The following is a 15,678-nucleotide window of genomic DNA, read 5'->3' on the forward strand; positions in this document are numbered from 1 at the left end:
ATTACCTAGATCTCGGACAATGTTAGACAACTTCAAAGGAATGGGGAGTTGGGACTCACCCATGAGAGTAATCTAAAATATGAGAGCTGGTATAGTCGAGGGCAAAAAAGGTGAGAAAGGTCTCAAAAACAAAACATTCACTTTTAACAGATTTCTGTGATGGATTGTGGTTCTTGTTATGGAAATAGATAACAATTCTATTACTGAATTGTGTCTTAGCTACATGCGAGCACCTTCAAAATGGTCTCACTCAAAGGTATTCAATGAGTATTATACATGTCCCACAGACAACAGAATTATAAAGGCAAGTATATGTTTTAAGTTACTGCAAGTGCCATAATATGGACAGCAAGTGCAATACTTTTGACTTCCCAGATTACCTAATTATTTATAGCAGTTATAAATATTTATATGATGTATATGTTATAAATTGTGCATATTTTGTCTTACTGTATCAAGCTGGTTATAAGATATTGCCATTATAAAATAGGTACTGCTCTGCTAAATTTCTTATCCAGCTAAATTAATAAGTGGCTTTATATGAACTATTAGACTGAATAATTAAAAAAGAAATGGAAAAATCAATGTTTCAGCTTCACAGCAGAATCTGAACGAGAGAAGCAAGACTGGATTGAAGCTATGCAAGGATCCATAGCAGAAAGCCTCTCAGATTATGAAGTGGCAGAGAAGATCTGGTTCAATGAGTCGAACAGAAGCTGTGCAGATTGCCGTGCACCAGATCCTGAATGGGCATCAATCAATCTTGGCGTTGTCATCTGCAGAAAATGTGCAGGTAACGAAAGAGGACAAAGGGGAACAGTATCTTATTTTGTAAGGTTGAAGGTATTCCACCTTGCATTCATTTAGCCACCCTGGAGTTTTTCTTGTCCTGTGACTGTGAATTAACCGGAACCCTACTTTTGGGTGGGAAAACATATTCGCTAGGAATTTCCACGCACGTTCTCACAATTGACTGCTGGAACTTTGGCGGAAGATCAGCAGAATCCCGGATAAACTGCATAAACGGGGTTTCCATCAAAACCACGATGGCTGAGCCGGACAACCCCCAAGGAAATTCCTGGTGGTTGTCTTTAGGATAAAATTTCTAGTGCTTGTCATGCTTGTTGAGTCTCTCGTCTCTATTGTGACCATCGAGCCCTCGGGTAATTTTGTTCTTCGTGATTAGTTAACTTTTTCAGTCGCTAGTACTTTTCCCATTTTCATTAATCATGTTACATAAAAACTTTTCCCCAAATTTCAATTTTTCTTTCCAATCATACCCTGCCAAAGAAATTTCACAATCACATCCTAGCCACTGTGACAATGATTTGCAACCCATTACAAGCCCCTAAAAATAAAATTTAGCATATAGCAAACATATAAAAACATTCACACAAAAATATCACATTTATTCATAAACTTTCCTCCAATTACTTGTTTCCCCCCTCCACAATCTGAATGACACACCCCACCGGACCACGAAACAATTCGAGACTTAAAGGGTGCTTTTACTAATGAATATGGAAAATATAATTTGATTTCTTAGTCTAATAACAATATTTAAAGAAAATCCTTAAGCATTTAGTGTCTTTAGTAGAAGTAGTAATTTGGTGCTTTCTAAACAAAGCCATTTTTTTGTTTCTCAAACGCTCAGTAATAGGAATTAGGTAGAATTTTATATTTGAAGGGTCAAAAATGTAAGTTTCTTTGTATTTGAAGTTCAAAGTAGGTGAATGCACTGCCATCAGAGATCAAGGCCCCGATATTACCAGGGAGATGGGTTGGCAGCAGTGGGGGGGGCGGGGCGGGCGACTGGGCGCGTCGATAACCCGCCCAGTAAAATCGGTGGGTTCTCCGAGCGATCGCGAGTAAATGGAAGCCACTTACCTTGGCTTCCGGGATTCCCGTTGGAAACCTACACAGTGGGCGGGACTGCGCACCCGCATCGCAGACTGTCAACTGGAGGAGTCCGATTTAAAGGGGCAATCCTCTAATGCTGCTCCTGCAGCAAACAGCCAAAATTACAGCATGGAGCAGCCCAGGGGAAAGGCTGCTCCCAGGTTTAATGATGCCTCACTCCAGGTCTTACTGGATGGGGTGAGGAGGAGGAGGGAGATCTTCTACCTGGCGGATGGAAGGAAGTGGCCTGCCTCTGCCACCAAGAAGGCCTGGCTCGAGGTGGCAGAGGTCAGCAGCACCAGCAACATATCCCGCACCTGGATACAGTGCAGGAAGCGCTTCAATGACCTAACTAGGTCAGACAAAGTGAGCACACTTACTCATTCTCCTACACTCCGTCTTCCACATCACCGCCCCCACCCCACAACTCCTTATGCACTGCCAACACTACTCTATTACATCACCCCTCACACCCACTCAAAGCTCATCCTCAACTTACCTGCACTTACTCACCTCGCCAGTACTCATCCCACCACTACCACTCAACCCAATCCTCATACAATGTCATGGCTCTATCTCATACTCACCCTCTGATACATCTCTTTCACGGTCAGCCTCACCCAACCTGCCACTAGCTCTGGTGCAGCCACTGGGGATGCATCACGTATTAGTAGTAGGAAGCATAAGGCAAAGGTTTCGTGAGCACAAAGGGGATGCACGAGGGTATTTGACAGTTTGTCATGTTTTTTATGTCTATTTGATTTTGGTTCAACTCACATTAAATATTATATTGTCACCACCACTGCCATGTCTTGGCTATTCGTGACTGGCTTGTGCAATAAGTCCCTTTCATGAGGTTCACCATGAACACCCACACTTGATGCCACCCATTGGGTCACCCTACAGTGGGTGTATGTGTAGTTGCGTGACTATTTTGTGCAGGTGCCTGTGGCGCAGCACTGTGTTGTGGAGCTCCACGTGGCGGAGGTGGACGGCGTGCCTGGCGAGGCTGGTGATGTTGCTCGTCCTCGGGTGAAGTGATGAATGCATCCATGGCGCCCCCCATCCTGATGGTGTGAGTTTGAGGGTGTCTGCAAAGTAGGTAAATGTGTTTACACAGCAGAGTTTAGGGTATAAATTAATAATTTTGAGTGAAAAAACAAAGGTGTAGCAGCCAAAACTTTGTCTGAAGTGACAGAGTGCCCTGCTGCAATAAATTATGTATTCCCCCCAACTGTCAAATAATCCTGTGCATCTCCCACTTGCTGCTGGCTAAAACACGTCTGCTCCGATAGGAAGTGTTCCCCACAGCACGGGAAACACGCTGAGGATCCATGAAAATTGCACCCCTGCCAAAATCTCCTGTCAATGAGGTCTCTCAAGTGCCTCAACTAGGTAAGTAAGTATTTAAATTGTCATCCCGCCAGCTTTAATTGCCAGTGGGAGTCTCGCATGCGGGAGCTGCGCATGCACCCGAACGGGTCACTGTGGAACCCGGAAGTCTGCAGGTTGGAGCCGGGCTCTGGACCCGCTCCGGAGTTCCCTGATTTTACGAGCCACCCGCCCCCAACGCACCCGCTCGGCCATCCTAAAATCAACCCCCAGGATACATACTCCGTACAGAAATTGAAATTACATACGCTCCTTTACATAAGTAAATGCATTCTATTAACTTGGATTAACAGTTTTAACTATGCTAAAGAGTTTTCATCATGAATTATAAATACTGAAATTCAACACTAAACAAACATATATTTGTTTTTTGAAACAGGTCAGCATCGATCATTGGGATCGAATATTTCCAAGATTCGTAGTCTGAAGCTCGATACTAGTATTTGGAGTAATGAACTTGTTGAGGTAAGAAATCAAATGTATTAATAAATGGAATTTAAATAATCTTTCATACAGATTAATAGAAAGATAGGACATTTTTGGAAAAGCGCACTTGCACCAATGAGCCTACCTCTTTTGTTGATCTCAATCTCATTATCCTCCCTTATAATATTCTACAATCTGCTCTTCCTTCAGAATCAGACACACTTTTCTCTTGACCAGTATATACTGTTTGCTTCATGAGCCTTGAACTAGTTGATGTACATTTAAATCAAACAATGAGAATAATAACAGGGACTATGAGACCAACAAGTACCAAATGGCTACCAGTCCTCTCAAATATATGGCCACCTACATCAGGCATCATATTGCAGCAAACGTTCTCCTCGCGAAAATCTAGGCGATGCTGTAACTGCCACTTTTCAAAAATATATGGGAGGCTCCTCACCACCAATTCATCAGCAGAAGACCAATCTGGACCAGCCATCTTCATGGCAGATAATGCCTCATTATGTCAAACAGAATGGAGCCGATCTGCTCCCTCTGTAAGAAAGCCCTTCCTCATCACCACGCTTGATGAAAGAGCCTACTTCGAGCTGCTTCACCATCTCTTGTGTAAGCTCAAGCATTTTCAGTGTGGGGTGCGAAGGTGTCCGGCAAATGACCACAACCCGGGGACTCGGGAACAGCCCTTTGAGTAGCTGCAATGTAATAGAGGACTTAACGCATCTACTGAATGGCTGTTCATTTCATGCTTGTCTGCCAGGAGAACTTTCCATAGCCGGAGGCTACTGAGTGGCTAAACCGTGTATGATGCCTATCTAAGCCCCTTGACATTTTTGATTTCTTTGATACTTTTTTTGATATTTTTGATTTGTAGTTTATCTCCCTACTTTGTAGTATGTATTTTGATTTTTTTTTCCCCAATCTTTATTGTACCACTTGTGCATTCGCAAATAATTATTTGCAAAAAGTTATCCCTTGTCTGATAAAGTTCTGCCTGAATTTACTGCTCATTTTTAATTTATACTCCTAGTTTCTAAATCCTTTATCAGTATAAGCAGTGGATGAACTTGTTTCTACCATCTTCACAATTTTGCAAACTTCTTTTTCATCACTTCAAGGCCTTTTTCCTCATGACTACAAGTCCAACTTCCTTTAATCTTTCCCCAAAACAGGGAATTCAATATCATCTTGTCTCAATGCTGCATCCTTAAAGGCCTATAATATCCTTCCAATGATCTGTTGACCAATGCGTTTTGCAATCATATTAATAACTCTTTTGATTAATTAGTTATGCTAAACCTTTATTAAACACTGATTAGGCCTCAGCTTGAGTAATGTTCAATTCTGGGTACCACACTTTAGGAAGGATGTCAAGGCCTTCGAGAGGGTGCAGAAGAGATTGACTAGAATGGTACCAGGGATGAGGGTCTTCAGTTATGTGGAGAGATTGGAGAAGTTTGGGTTGTTCTCTTTAGAACAGAGAAGGTTAAGGGGAGATTTGATAGAGGTGTTCAAAATCATGAAGGGTTTTGACAGAGTAAATAAGGAGAAACTGTTTCCAGTTGCAGAAGAGTCGGTAACCAGAGGACACAGATTTAAGGTGATTGGCAAAAGAACCAGATGCGACATGAGGAAATATTTTTTTACGTAGTAAGTTGTGATGATCTGGAATGAACTGCCTGAATCGGTGGTGGAAACAGATTCGGTAGTAACTTTCAAAAGGGAATTTGATAAATACTTCTTCAGCCAGAAGTGCCGAGTGGATGATCCATCTCGGCCTCCTCCCGATACTCCCACCATCACAGAAGCCAGTCTTCAGCCAATTCGATTCACTCCACGTGATATCAAGAAACGGCTGAGTGCACTGGATACAGCAAAGGCTATGGGCCCCGACAACATCCCAGCTGTAGTGCTGAAGACTTGTGCTCCAGAACAACTGCGCCTCCAGCCAAGCTGTTCCAGTACAGCTACAACACTGGCATCTACCCGACAATGTGGAAAATTGCCCAGGTATGTCCTGTCCATAAAAAGCAGGACAAATCCAATCTGGCCATTTACCGCCCCATCAGTCTACTCTCAATCATCAGCAAAGTGAAGGAAGGTGTCGTCGACAGTGCTATCAAGCGGCACTTACTCACCAATAATCTGCTCACCGATGCTCAGTTTGGGTTCCGCCAGGACCACTCGGCTCCAGACCTCATTACAGCCTTGGTCCAAACATGGACAAAAGAGCTGAATTCCAGAGGTGAGGTGAGAGTGACTGCCCTTGATATCAAGGCAGCATTTGACCGAGTGTGGCACCAAGGAGCCCTAGTAAAATTGAAGTCAATGGGAATCAGGGGGGAAACTCTCCAGTGGCTGGAGTCATACCTAGCGCAAATGAAGATGGTAGTGGTTGTTGGAGGCCAATCATCTCAGCCCTAGGACATTGCTGCAGGAGTTCCTCAGGGCAGTGTCCTAGGCCCAACCATCTTCAGCTGCTTTATCAATGACCTTCCCTCCATCATAAGGTCAGAAATGGGGATGTTCGCTGATGATTGCAGTGTTCAGTTCCATTCGCAACCCCTCAGATAATGAAGCAGTCCGAGCCCGCATGCAGCAAGACCTGGACAACATCCAGGCTTGGGCTGATAAGTGGCAAGTAACATTCACGCCAGATAAGTGCCAGGGAATGACCATCTCCAACAAGAGAGAGTCTAACCACCTCCCCTTGACATTCAATGGCATTACCATCGCCGAATCCCCCACCATCAACATCCTGGGGGTCACCATTGACCAGAAACTTAACTGGACCAGCCATATAAATACTGTGGCTACGAGAGCAGGTCAGAGGCTGGGTATTCTGCGGCGAATGACTCACTTCCTGACTCCCCAAAGCCTTTCCACCATCTACAAGGCACAAGTCAGGAGTGTGATGGAATACTCTCCACTTGCCTGGATGAGTGCAGCTCCAACAACACTCAAGAAGCTCGACACCATCCAAGATAAAGCAGCCCGCTTGATTGGCACCCCATCCACCACCCTAAACATTCACTCCCTTCACCACCGGCGCACTGTGGCTGCAGTGTGTACCATCCACAGGATGCACTGCAGCAACTCGCCAAGGCTTCTTCGACAGCACCTCCCAAACCCGCGACCTTTACCACCTAGAAGGACACGAGCAGCAGGCACATGGGAACAACACCACCTGCACGTTCCCCTCCAAGTCACGCACTAGCCCGACTTGGAAATATATCGCCGTTCCTTCATCGTCGCTGGGTCAAAATCCTGGAACTCCCTTCCTAACAGCACTGTGGGAGAACCTTCACCACACGGACTGCAGCGGTTCAAGAAGGCGGCTCACCACCATTTTCTCAAGGGCAATTAGGGATGGGCAATAAATGCTTCCCTCGCCAGCGACGCCCACATCCCATGAGTGAATAAAAAAAAACTTGAAGGGAAAAAATTTACAGGGCTATGGGGAAAGAGCAGGGAAATGGGACTAATTGGATAGCTCATTCAAAGAGCCGGCACAGACACGATGGGCTGAATAACCTCCTCCTGTGCTGTACCTACAATGATACTATGATATGATTTGTGTTCTGCCCCTCCATGTTAGCCTTTACTACTGCAGCTTGAAGCAGTTGTCTTCGATACTGCTTCCCTAAATGCACTGAGGCATCCTGCATTCTATTTAAACCCAAATCTGGAGCTTAATTGAGTGTGTGGATGACTGTGATAATGAAGTGATTTTCATTCTATGGCCCATAAGAAGTTTTGCTGTGGTTTCCTGGCCATAGTGTTTCCTGGCCATGATTTCCACACAGAGGAAAAATGAAATGGAGTCTTTAGAAAGTTTCTAGGGTTAGTAATACAACCTTCATAAAATATTAATGAAGACCGCTGGCATAATGTTACTCATCCCTCCCGACTGATCTTGAGTTCCTCTGAGACCGTTCTGCAGGCTGTTCAGTAAGATGATTACATGTTCCATCTGACCATTTAGTCAGTATAATCATTAGACAGCATACTTTAGAGAGCCTAAATGGTAATAATTGAAAGTAACTACTGTAGATTTAGCAAGAAAAAGTGTGTCTGGTAGTGCCCAAGTAAACACTAAATAAATTAAGCTAAGGTTTAGTCTAATGATAACTTTGTTAACAGTATGTCCTATGATTCACTGATTGTAGCTGCACTGTATCTTAGCACAAAGTCATGATGGTTTTGTGACTCAACCATGGAAAAGCATTTTACTTCAAAATGTTAACAATATACTATGTGGAATGAGTTTGGATAGGTGTGATCCAATTCCGAGTAGGCATGGACCTAAAACACAAAATGGGCATGCATTCAGCACAATATGGCACTATATTGGGCACAGTGTCACTCACATCCCAAGAACAGATAATCAGAAAATACTACATTTACTCGAAGTGAATGAAATAGTCACACAATGGGCATTGTCAAACTAAACATCAAAGCCATATAGAATCATAGAAAATAGGACCAGGAGCAGGAGTAGGCCATTCGGCCCTTCGAGTCTGCTCCACCATTCAATATGATCATGGCTGATCCACTATCTCAATACCATATTCCCGCTCTCTCCCCATACTCCTTGATGTCTTTTGTGTCTAGAAATCGATCTAGCTCCTTCTTAAATATATTCAGTGACTTGGCCTCCACAGCCTCTGTGGTAGAGAATTCCACAGGTTCACCACCCTCTGAGTGAAGAAATTTCTCCTCATCTCAGTCCTAAATGTCTTACCCCATATCCTGAGACTGTGACCCCTCGTCCTGAACCCCCCCCAGCCAGGGGAACCATCCTCCCTGCATCCAGTCTGTCTAGCCCTGTCAGAATTTTATATGTTTCAATGAGATCCCCTCTCATTCTTCTAAACTTGAGTGAATACAGGCCAAGTCGACCCAATCTCTCCTCATTCGACAGTCCTGCCATCCCAGGAATCAGTCTGGTGAACCTTCGCTGCACTCCCTCTATGGCAATTACATCCTTTCTTAAGTAAGGAGACCCAAACTGCATACAATACTCCAGATGTGGTCTCACCAAGGCCATGTATAACTGCAGTAAGACATCCTTGCTCCTGTACTCAAATCCTCTTGCAATGAAGGCCAACATACCATTTGCCTTCCTTAACTGCTTGCTGCACCTGCATGTTTAGTTTCAGTGACTGGCGTGCAAGGACACCCAGGCCCCTTTGTATGTCAACATTTCCCAATCTATCACCATTTAAATAATACTCTGCCTTTTGTTTTTCCTTCCGAAGTGGATAACTTCACATTTATCCACATTATACTGCACCTGCCATGTATTTGCCCACTCACTCAACTTGTCTAAATCGCCTTGAAGCCTCTTTGCATCCTCCTCACAACTCGTGATCTCACCTAGTTTTGTGTCGTCACCAAACTTGGAAATATTACATTTGGTTCCCTCATCCAAATCATTGATATATATTGTGAATAGCTGGGGCCTAACTGATCCCTGCGGTACCCCACTAGTCACTGCCTGCCACCCCGAAAAAGACCCATTTATTCCTACTCTCTGTTTCCTGTCTGTTAACCAATTTTCAATCCATGCCAGTATATTACCCCTAATCCCATGTGCTTTAATTTTGCACACTAACCCCTTATGTGGGACTTTATCAAAGGCCTTCTGAAAATCCAAATAAACCACATCCACTGGTTCTCCATTATCTAATCTACCAGTTACATCCTCAAAAAACTTCAGGAGGTTTGTCAAACATGATTTCCCATTCATAAATCTATGTTGACTTTGTCTAATCCCATTGATATTTTCTAAGTGTCCTTTTATCACATCCTTTATAATAGACTCTAGCATTTTCCCTATGACTGTTGTTAGGCTCACCGGTCTGTAGTTCCTTGTTTTCTCTCCCTCCTTTTTTAAATAGTGGGGTTACATTTGCCACCCTCCAATCTACAGAATTTTGGAAGATGACAACTAATGCATCCACTATTTCCAGGGCGACCTCTTTTAGAACTCTGGGATGCAGATTATCAGGCCCTGGGGATTTATCGGCTTCCAGTCCCATTAATTTCTCCAGCACTTTTTTTACTAATACTAATTTCCTTTAATTCCTCTTTCTCACTAGCCCCTTGGTTCCCTAGCATTTCAGGGAAGTTATTTGTGTTCTCTTTCGTGAAGACAGAAACAAAGTATTTGTTTAATTGCTCTGCCATTTCCTTGTTCCCCATTATAAATTCTCCCGTTTCTGACTGTAAGGGATTACATTTGTCTTCACTCATCTTTTTCTTTTTACATACTTGAAGCTTTTACAGTCTACTTTTATGTTCCTTGCAAGTTTACTCTCCCATTCTATTTTTCCCCTCTTAATCAACCTCTTGGTCCTTTTTTGCTGAATTCTAAACTGCTCCCAATCCTCAGGCTTGCTCCTTTTTCTGGCAACTTTATATGACTCCTCTTTGGATCTAATACTATTTTAATTTCTTTTGTTAGCCATGGTTTGGGCTGCTTTTCCTTTTCTGTTTTTGTGCCAGAAAGGAATGTATAATTGTTTCAATTCATGCATTCATTCCTTAAATGTTAGCCATTGCCTATCCACCGTCATGCCTTTTAATGAAGCTTCCCAATCTATCATAGCCAACTCACTTCTCATACCTTCGTAATTTCCTTTGTTTAGATTTAGGAGTCCAGTTTCGGATTGGACTACTTCACTTTCCATCTTAATGAAGAATTCTATCATGTTATGGTCACTCTTCACTAAAGGACCCCGCACAACAAGATTATTAATTAACCCCTTCTCATTGCACAATACCCAATCTAGGATAGCCTGTTCCCTGGTTGGCTCCTCAATGTACTGGTCTAAAAAACCATCTCGTACACACTCCAGGAATTCATCCTCCACAATATTATTGCTAATTTGGTTTGGCCAGTCTCTATGTGGATTAAAATCACCCATGATTACTGTGGTACCCTTGTTACATGCATCTCTAATTTCCTGTTTGATGCCGTCCCCTACATTACCACTACTGTTTGGAGGCCTAAAGACAACTCCCCCCAGTGTTTTCTGCCCCTTGGTGCTTCTTAACTCCACCCTGACTGATTCTACATCTTGATTTTCTGAGCCATTATCCTTTCTCACTATTGCTCTGAATTCATCCTTTACTAACAATGCCACCCCACCTCCTTTTCCTTTTTACCTGTCCTTCCTAAATATTGAATACCCTTGGATATTCAGCTCCCAGCCTTGGTCACCCTGGAGCCATGTCTCCGTAATTGCAATTATATCGTATCAGTTTACATCTATTTGCGCTGTTAATTCGTCTACCTTATTACGAATGCTTCATGCATTCAGATACAGTGTCTTAAGATTTGTCTTTTGAAAATTTTTAGACATCTTAACGTTTTTTTGTACTATGGCCCTATTTGTCTTATTAACATTTTTCCTTACCCAGACCCTATTTGTTAGTGTACCCTTTTGTTTCTACGCTTTGTCCCTTCCTGACACAATCTTGTTATCCTTACCCCAATCACTTTCCTGCACTGCTTCTTTGTTTTTTCTCTTTAGCATTCTAGATTTCTCTCCATCGGGACCCTCCCCGCCCCCCCCCTCCCCCCATTATTTAGTTTAAAGCCCTATCTACCTCTCTAGTTATTCGATTCGCTAGAACTCTGGTCCCAGCATGGTTCAGGTGTAGTCCGTCCCAACGGAACAGCTCTCTCTTTCCCCAGTACTGGTGCCAGTGCCCCACGAATCGAAACTCACTTCTCCCACTCCAATCTTTGAGCCATGCATTCATCTCTCTGATCTGATTTACCCTATGCCAATTTGCTCGTGGCTCAGGTAATAATCCAGAGATTATTACCTTTGTGGTTCTGCTTTTTAATTTAGTCCCTAGCTGCTCAAACTCTCTCGGCAGAACGTTTTTCATAGGTACCAACAAAATAGGGAGGACTATGTGGACCATGACAACTGGATCCTCCCCCTCCCTCTCCAAGTTCTTCAGCCCGGAGGCGATGTCCTTAATCCTGGCACCGGGTAGGCAACATAGCCTTCGGGACTCATGCTCCTGGCTGCAGAGAACAGTGTCTATCCCCCTAACTATACTGTCGCCTACTACAACCACCTTCCTTTTTACTCCCCCCACTTGAATGGCTTCCTGTACCACAGAGCCGTGGTCCGTTTGCTCGTCGTCCCCGCACTTGTCCACAAGGGTTGCAAGAACCTCACAAGCGCAGGGACTGAGGCTCCTGCAATACTACCTCCTGGATCCCCGTACCTGCCTCACTCGCAGTCACACCCTCCTGTCCCTGACCACGTGTCAATTCTAAAGTATTTAATCTAAGGGGTGTGGCTGCCTCCTGGAGCAAAAGGTCCAGGTAGCTTTCTCCCTCCCTGATGTCTCGCAATGTCCTCAGCTCAGATTCCAGCTCCTCAACTCGGAGCCGAAGTTCCTCGAGCTGCAGACAATTACTGCAGATGTCGTTGCCCTGGACAAAAATGTCCACAAGCTCCCACATTTTATTTGTTTCAATAAGATCCCCTCTCATTCTTCTAAACTCTGCATATTGCAAACTCTGCAAATGTGACACAGCATTCACAATGAGCTAGGTGAGCTTGTTGATAGGAATGTGCACGTGTGTAAAATACACTTCGGAGTATTTTATTGAAGTGAATGGGAATAGGCTTACTGAATTTTTGCTGTTGTTAAATAAAAATTGTTGATTCTCACTCTCTATGTCATGCCTCCAAAGTTTTCACTGGCCAGATACTGATCAGAGAAACTGATATTAAGCCAACAAAGATTGGGATTGCATTAGTAGTTTTGCTTGATGGAATGCCATACTGAGCTCAACCTGGAATAAAACATATAGTATGAATGGAGCTATGATCTTTTTTATTGAAGAATTTAGAGGCCTTGCTGCTAAATCTGAGTTCCTTTACTATTACAACATCAAGATTTTATGTAATTTTCTGGGAGCCAGAGGCTAAATTTTCCACTTCTGTTCCCCCAGTGCAGAGTATCGCCCACTGGGAGCACATATTGGAAAATCAAGGACTGCGTCTGTACAATTTTCCAGTATGAGCTCCTGGAGGGTAAGGCTCTGCACTGGGAGTTGAAAAGTTACCCTTAGACATTTGAGAAGTGCACTTGCCTGATGGATTCGTAGATAAGTTTGCTAAGTCATGTAACTCTGGTCCAAAGATTGATGCTTGCCTGCGTTGCATATTCTCGGTTGGTGGAACAGTGAAGACACTCAAGTTGACTTCTGAGTTCCCAGAAAGGAAAAAGTTATCCAGGATTCCTGTTTCTGATCACTATTCTGTGATTCTGCTGGAGGTGTGCTTAGAAGTAGGCTTGCTACTAATTTTCCCCCATAGTCAAATCACTTGCTGACACTTTCTGCGTTAGTGCACAAGGAAAATGGCCATTTGAGAAAGATGATGCTACCCATGCTTGTGCAGCCATAGGACCAATTGTCCAGCAGAGGAACAGAGAAACCTGGGGGTATATGTGCACAAATCTTTGAAGGTGGCAGGACAGGTTGAGAAAGTTGTTTTTTTTTTCAAAAAAGCATATGGGATCCTGGGCTTTATAAATAGAGGCACAGAGTACGAAAGCAAGGAAGTTATGTTAAACCTTTATAAAACACTGGTTCGGCCACAGCTAGAGAATTGTGTCCATTTCTGGGCACCGCACTTTAGGAAGGATGTGAAGGCTGTAAAGAGGGTGCAGAAAAGATTTACTAGATTGGTTCCAGGGATGAGGGATTTCAGTTATGTGGATAGACTGGAGAAGCTGGGGTTGTTCTCCTTAGAGCAGAGAAGGTTAAGAGGAGATTTGATAGAAATGTTTAAAATCATGAAGGGTTTAGATAAAGTAATTAAAGAAAAACTGTTCCCATTGGCGGAAGGATCAAGAACCAATGGACACAGATTTAAGGTGATTGGCAAAAGAACCAAAGGAGACATGAGGAAAAACTTTTTTATGCAGCGAGTAGTTATGATCTGGACTGTGCTGCCTGAAAGAATGGTGGAAGCAGATTCAGTCGTGGCTTTCAAAAAGGAATTGGATAAATACTTGAAGGGAAAAATTTGTAGGGCTACGGGGAAAGAGTGGGGGAATGGGACTAACTGGATTGCTCTTACAAAGATCCGTCATAGGCTCGATGGGCCAAATGGCCTCCGTCTGTGCTGTAACCATTCTATGATTCTATGAATTGTATTGATATGCGCTCCCAGCTGGAAATGCAGATCAGGAAATCTCAGACATGCTCCCCACAATTTTCTAATGGACTGAAAATTATGAGAACTGTGTCCTTGATTTTCCCCACATGTGCTCCTGGCAGACAAGGCCCCAGCGGCAATGTGCAGTTGTGAAATTGGCTGTTGGATCTCAGCATGAGTCTAGGGAAAAGAAGGTTAAGAGGAAGTAAAACCAGAGGAATAGTTGCAAACAAAGAATGGATAAGTGCAGTAGTTGTGTCAAAACGTAAAGCTGCAATGTAATAAAAGGGGAAGATTTTAAGTGTTCTGTTGTACACCTGTCCTTTTTTTGAAAAAAACAGCTGACATGACTGGGTGGAACTTTCAACTTTGGCATGGTGTAAAATGGGCAATATTGGATAGGCCGCCTGTTACATATCCCACATTGAAGTCAATGGAAAGGAAAATTGAGCGGGCTGTATAACAGACGGTCGATCTGATCGCGACCGTTTTACACCCCTGTCGAAGTTCAAAGTTCCAGCAACTATATTACTCTAAATAGACCTGCTTTAATTTGAAACACCAGTTCTACAATATTTTAAGCCTAAAATGTTTTATAAATGCAAAGTTAAATGTTGAAATTAAAAGGGAATAAAAAAGTTTGTGCCAAAGAGTACAAGCGTTTAATAGCTGTGTCTTTTGGTTGAATTGTAGCTTTTCATTGTGGTGGGAAATAAAACGGCCAACAATTTTTGGGCTGCAAATCTCAAAGCAGGTGAAGAACTGGATATGGATGCTCCATCAAACCAACGCCTCGAATTCATCACTCACAAATACAAAGAAGGAAAATTTCGAAAAACATTGTCATCTTTTCTAAACCAGGGAGAATTAAACAAGGTAACGCAAGTTCTTCTGAAAACAAATTCTGCATTACCTGATGTTCAGTGAAATGTACTCTTAGCAATTAAGATTTTAGTTCTTCATTAAATACATTAGAAAATTCAATGTTTTACGTAACAATAATCAGCAAAATTACAAGTTTGTTATGTTCCCTATTCACCCCTTGCTGTATTGATTTGATGCAAGACAAGCTAACACTGGTTCTTCCATCAGCACAAGCTGGTATACTTTCGAATATGAGTTCCCTTTTTCACACAGCAAGCTGTATGCTAGCCCCACGCTTGTACCTGTACGTGAATTGTCAAATTTTTTCTCTGTATAAATTTAATTTTTCTATCTCTCGTCACATTTAAAGTCTAGAGGCGATATTTTCAAAGTCATTCGCATTCAACACTACAAAACTTCTAGGAGCTAATCTTGGCATTACTTCTCCTCCTATAATGAGAAAAATTGCTTTTCAAGAGCTTTTTGTATTCCTTCCCATCTTTTTCCACTAGCCTTAAAGCTGATATATATGCGAATTCTTCTAAGGAATGACAGTATTGAAGATGATTCGAAGGGCCTGCAACATGGCAAATGTTGCATGAAACATTTGTTCAGCCACATCAATTAGCGAACATAAGTCACACAACCCAAGTTGCACCAGATATTTTGTGCCATAACCAAGATGATGTAACCAATGTATTTGGTGTGCCTGCAACTTATAGGTTTCAGGTCAGAAGCAAGTCACCTTCCCTACTGGATGGATTTAGTTTTGGTATTACCCCTAAAAGTAAGTTTGCTATGTTTCACTGACTAGCTGGCCTCAACAACTGATGTAAAATAATCCAAAGAGATGTGTTTCAGACCAGCTCTGGGA

The 15,678-nt window shown here is 42.9% G+C and overlaps 1 protein-coding gene across 1 annotated transcript in view; it reads left to right on the top strand.

The window, feature by feature from the left end:
- arap2 (ArfGAP with RhoGAP domain, ankyrin repeat and PH domain 2) overlaps positions 1-15,678 on the top strand; it is a 332,431-nt gene that overhangs the window by 164,839 nt on the left and 151,914 nt on the right. The window contains exons 11-13 of the mRNA XM_067988973.1: positions 594-793; positions 3,671-3,756; positions 14,634-14,816. Of these exons, the coding sequence (XP_067845074.1) occupies positions 594-793; positions 3,671-3,756; positions 14,634-14,816 (469 nt within the window). The remainder of the gene's footprint in view (positions 1-593; positions 794-3,670; positions 3,757-14,633; positions 14,817-15,678) is intronic.

This window comes from Heptranchias perlo, chromosome 1, assembly GCF_035084215.1.
Source record: "Heptranchias perlo isolate sHepPer1 chromosome 1, sHepPer1.hap1, whole genome shotgun sequence".
Lineage (NCBI taxonomy): Eukaryota > Metazoa > Chordata > Chondrichthyes > Hexanchiformes > Hexanchidae > Heptranchias > Heptranchias perlo.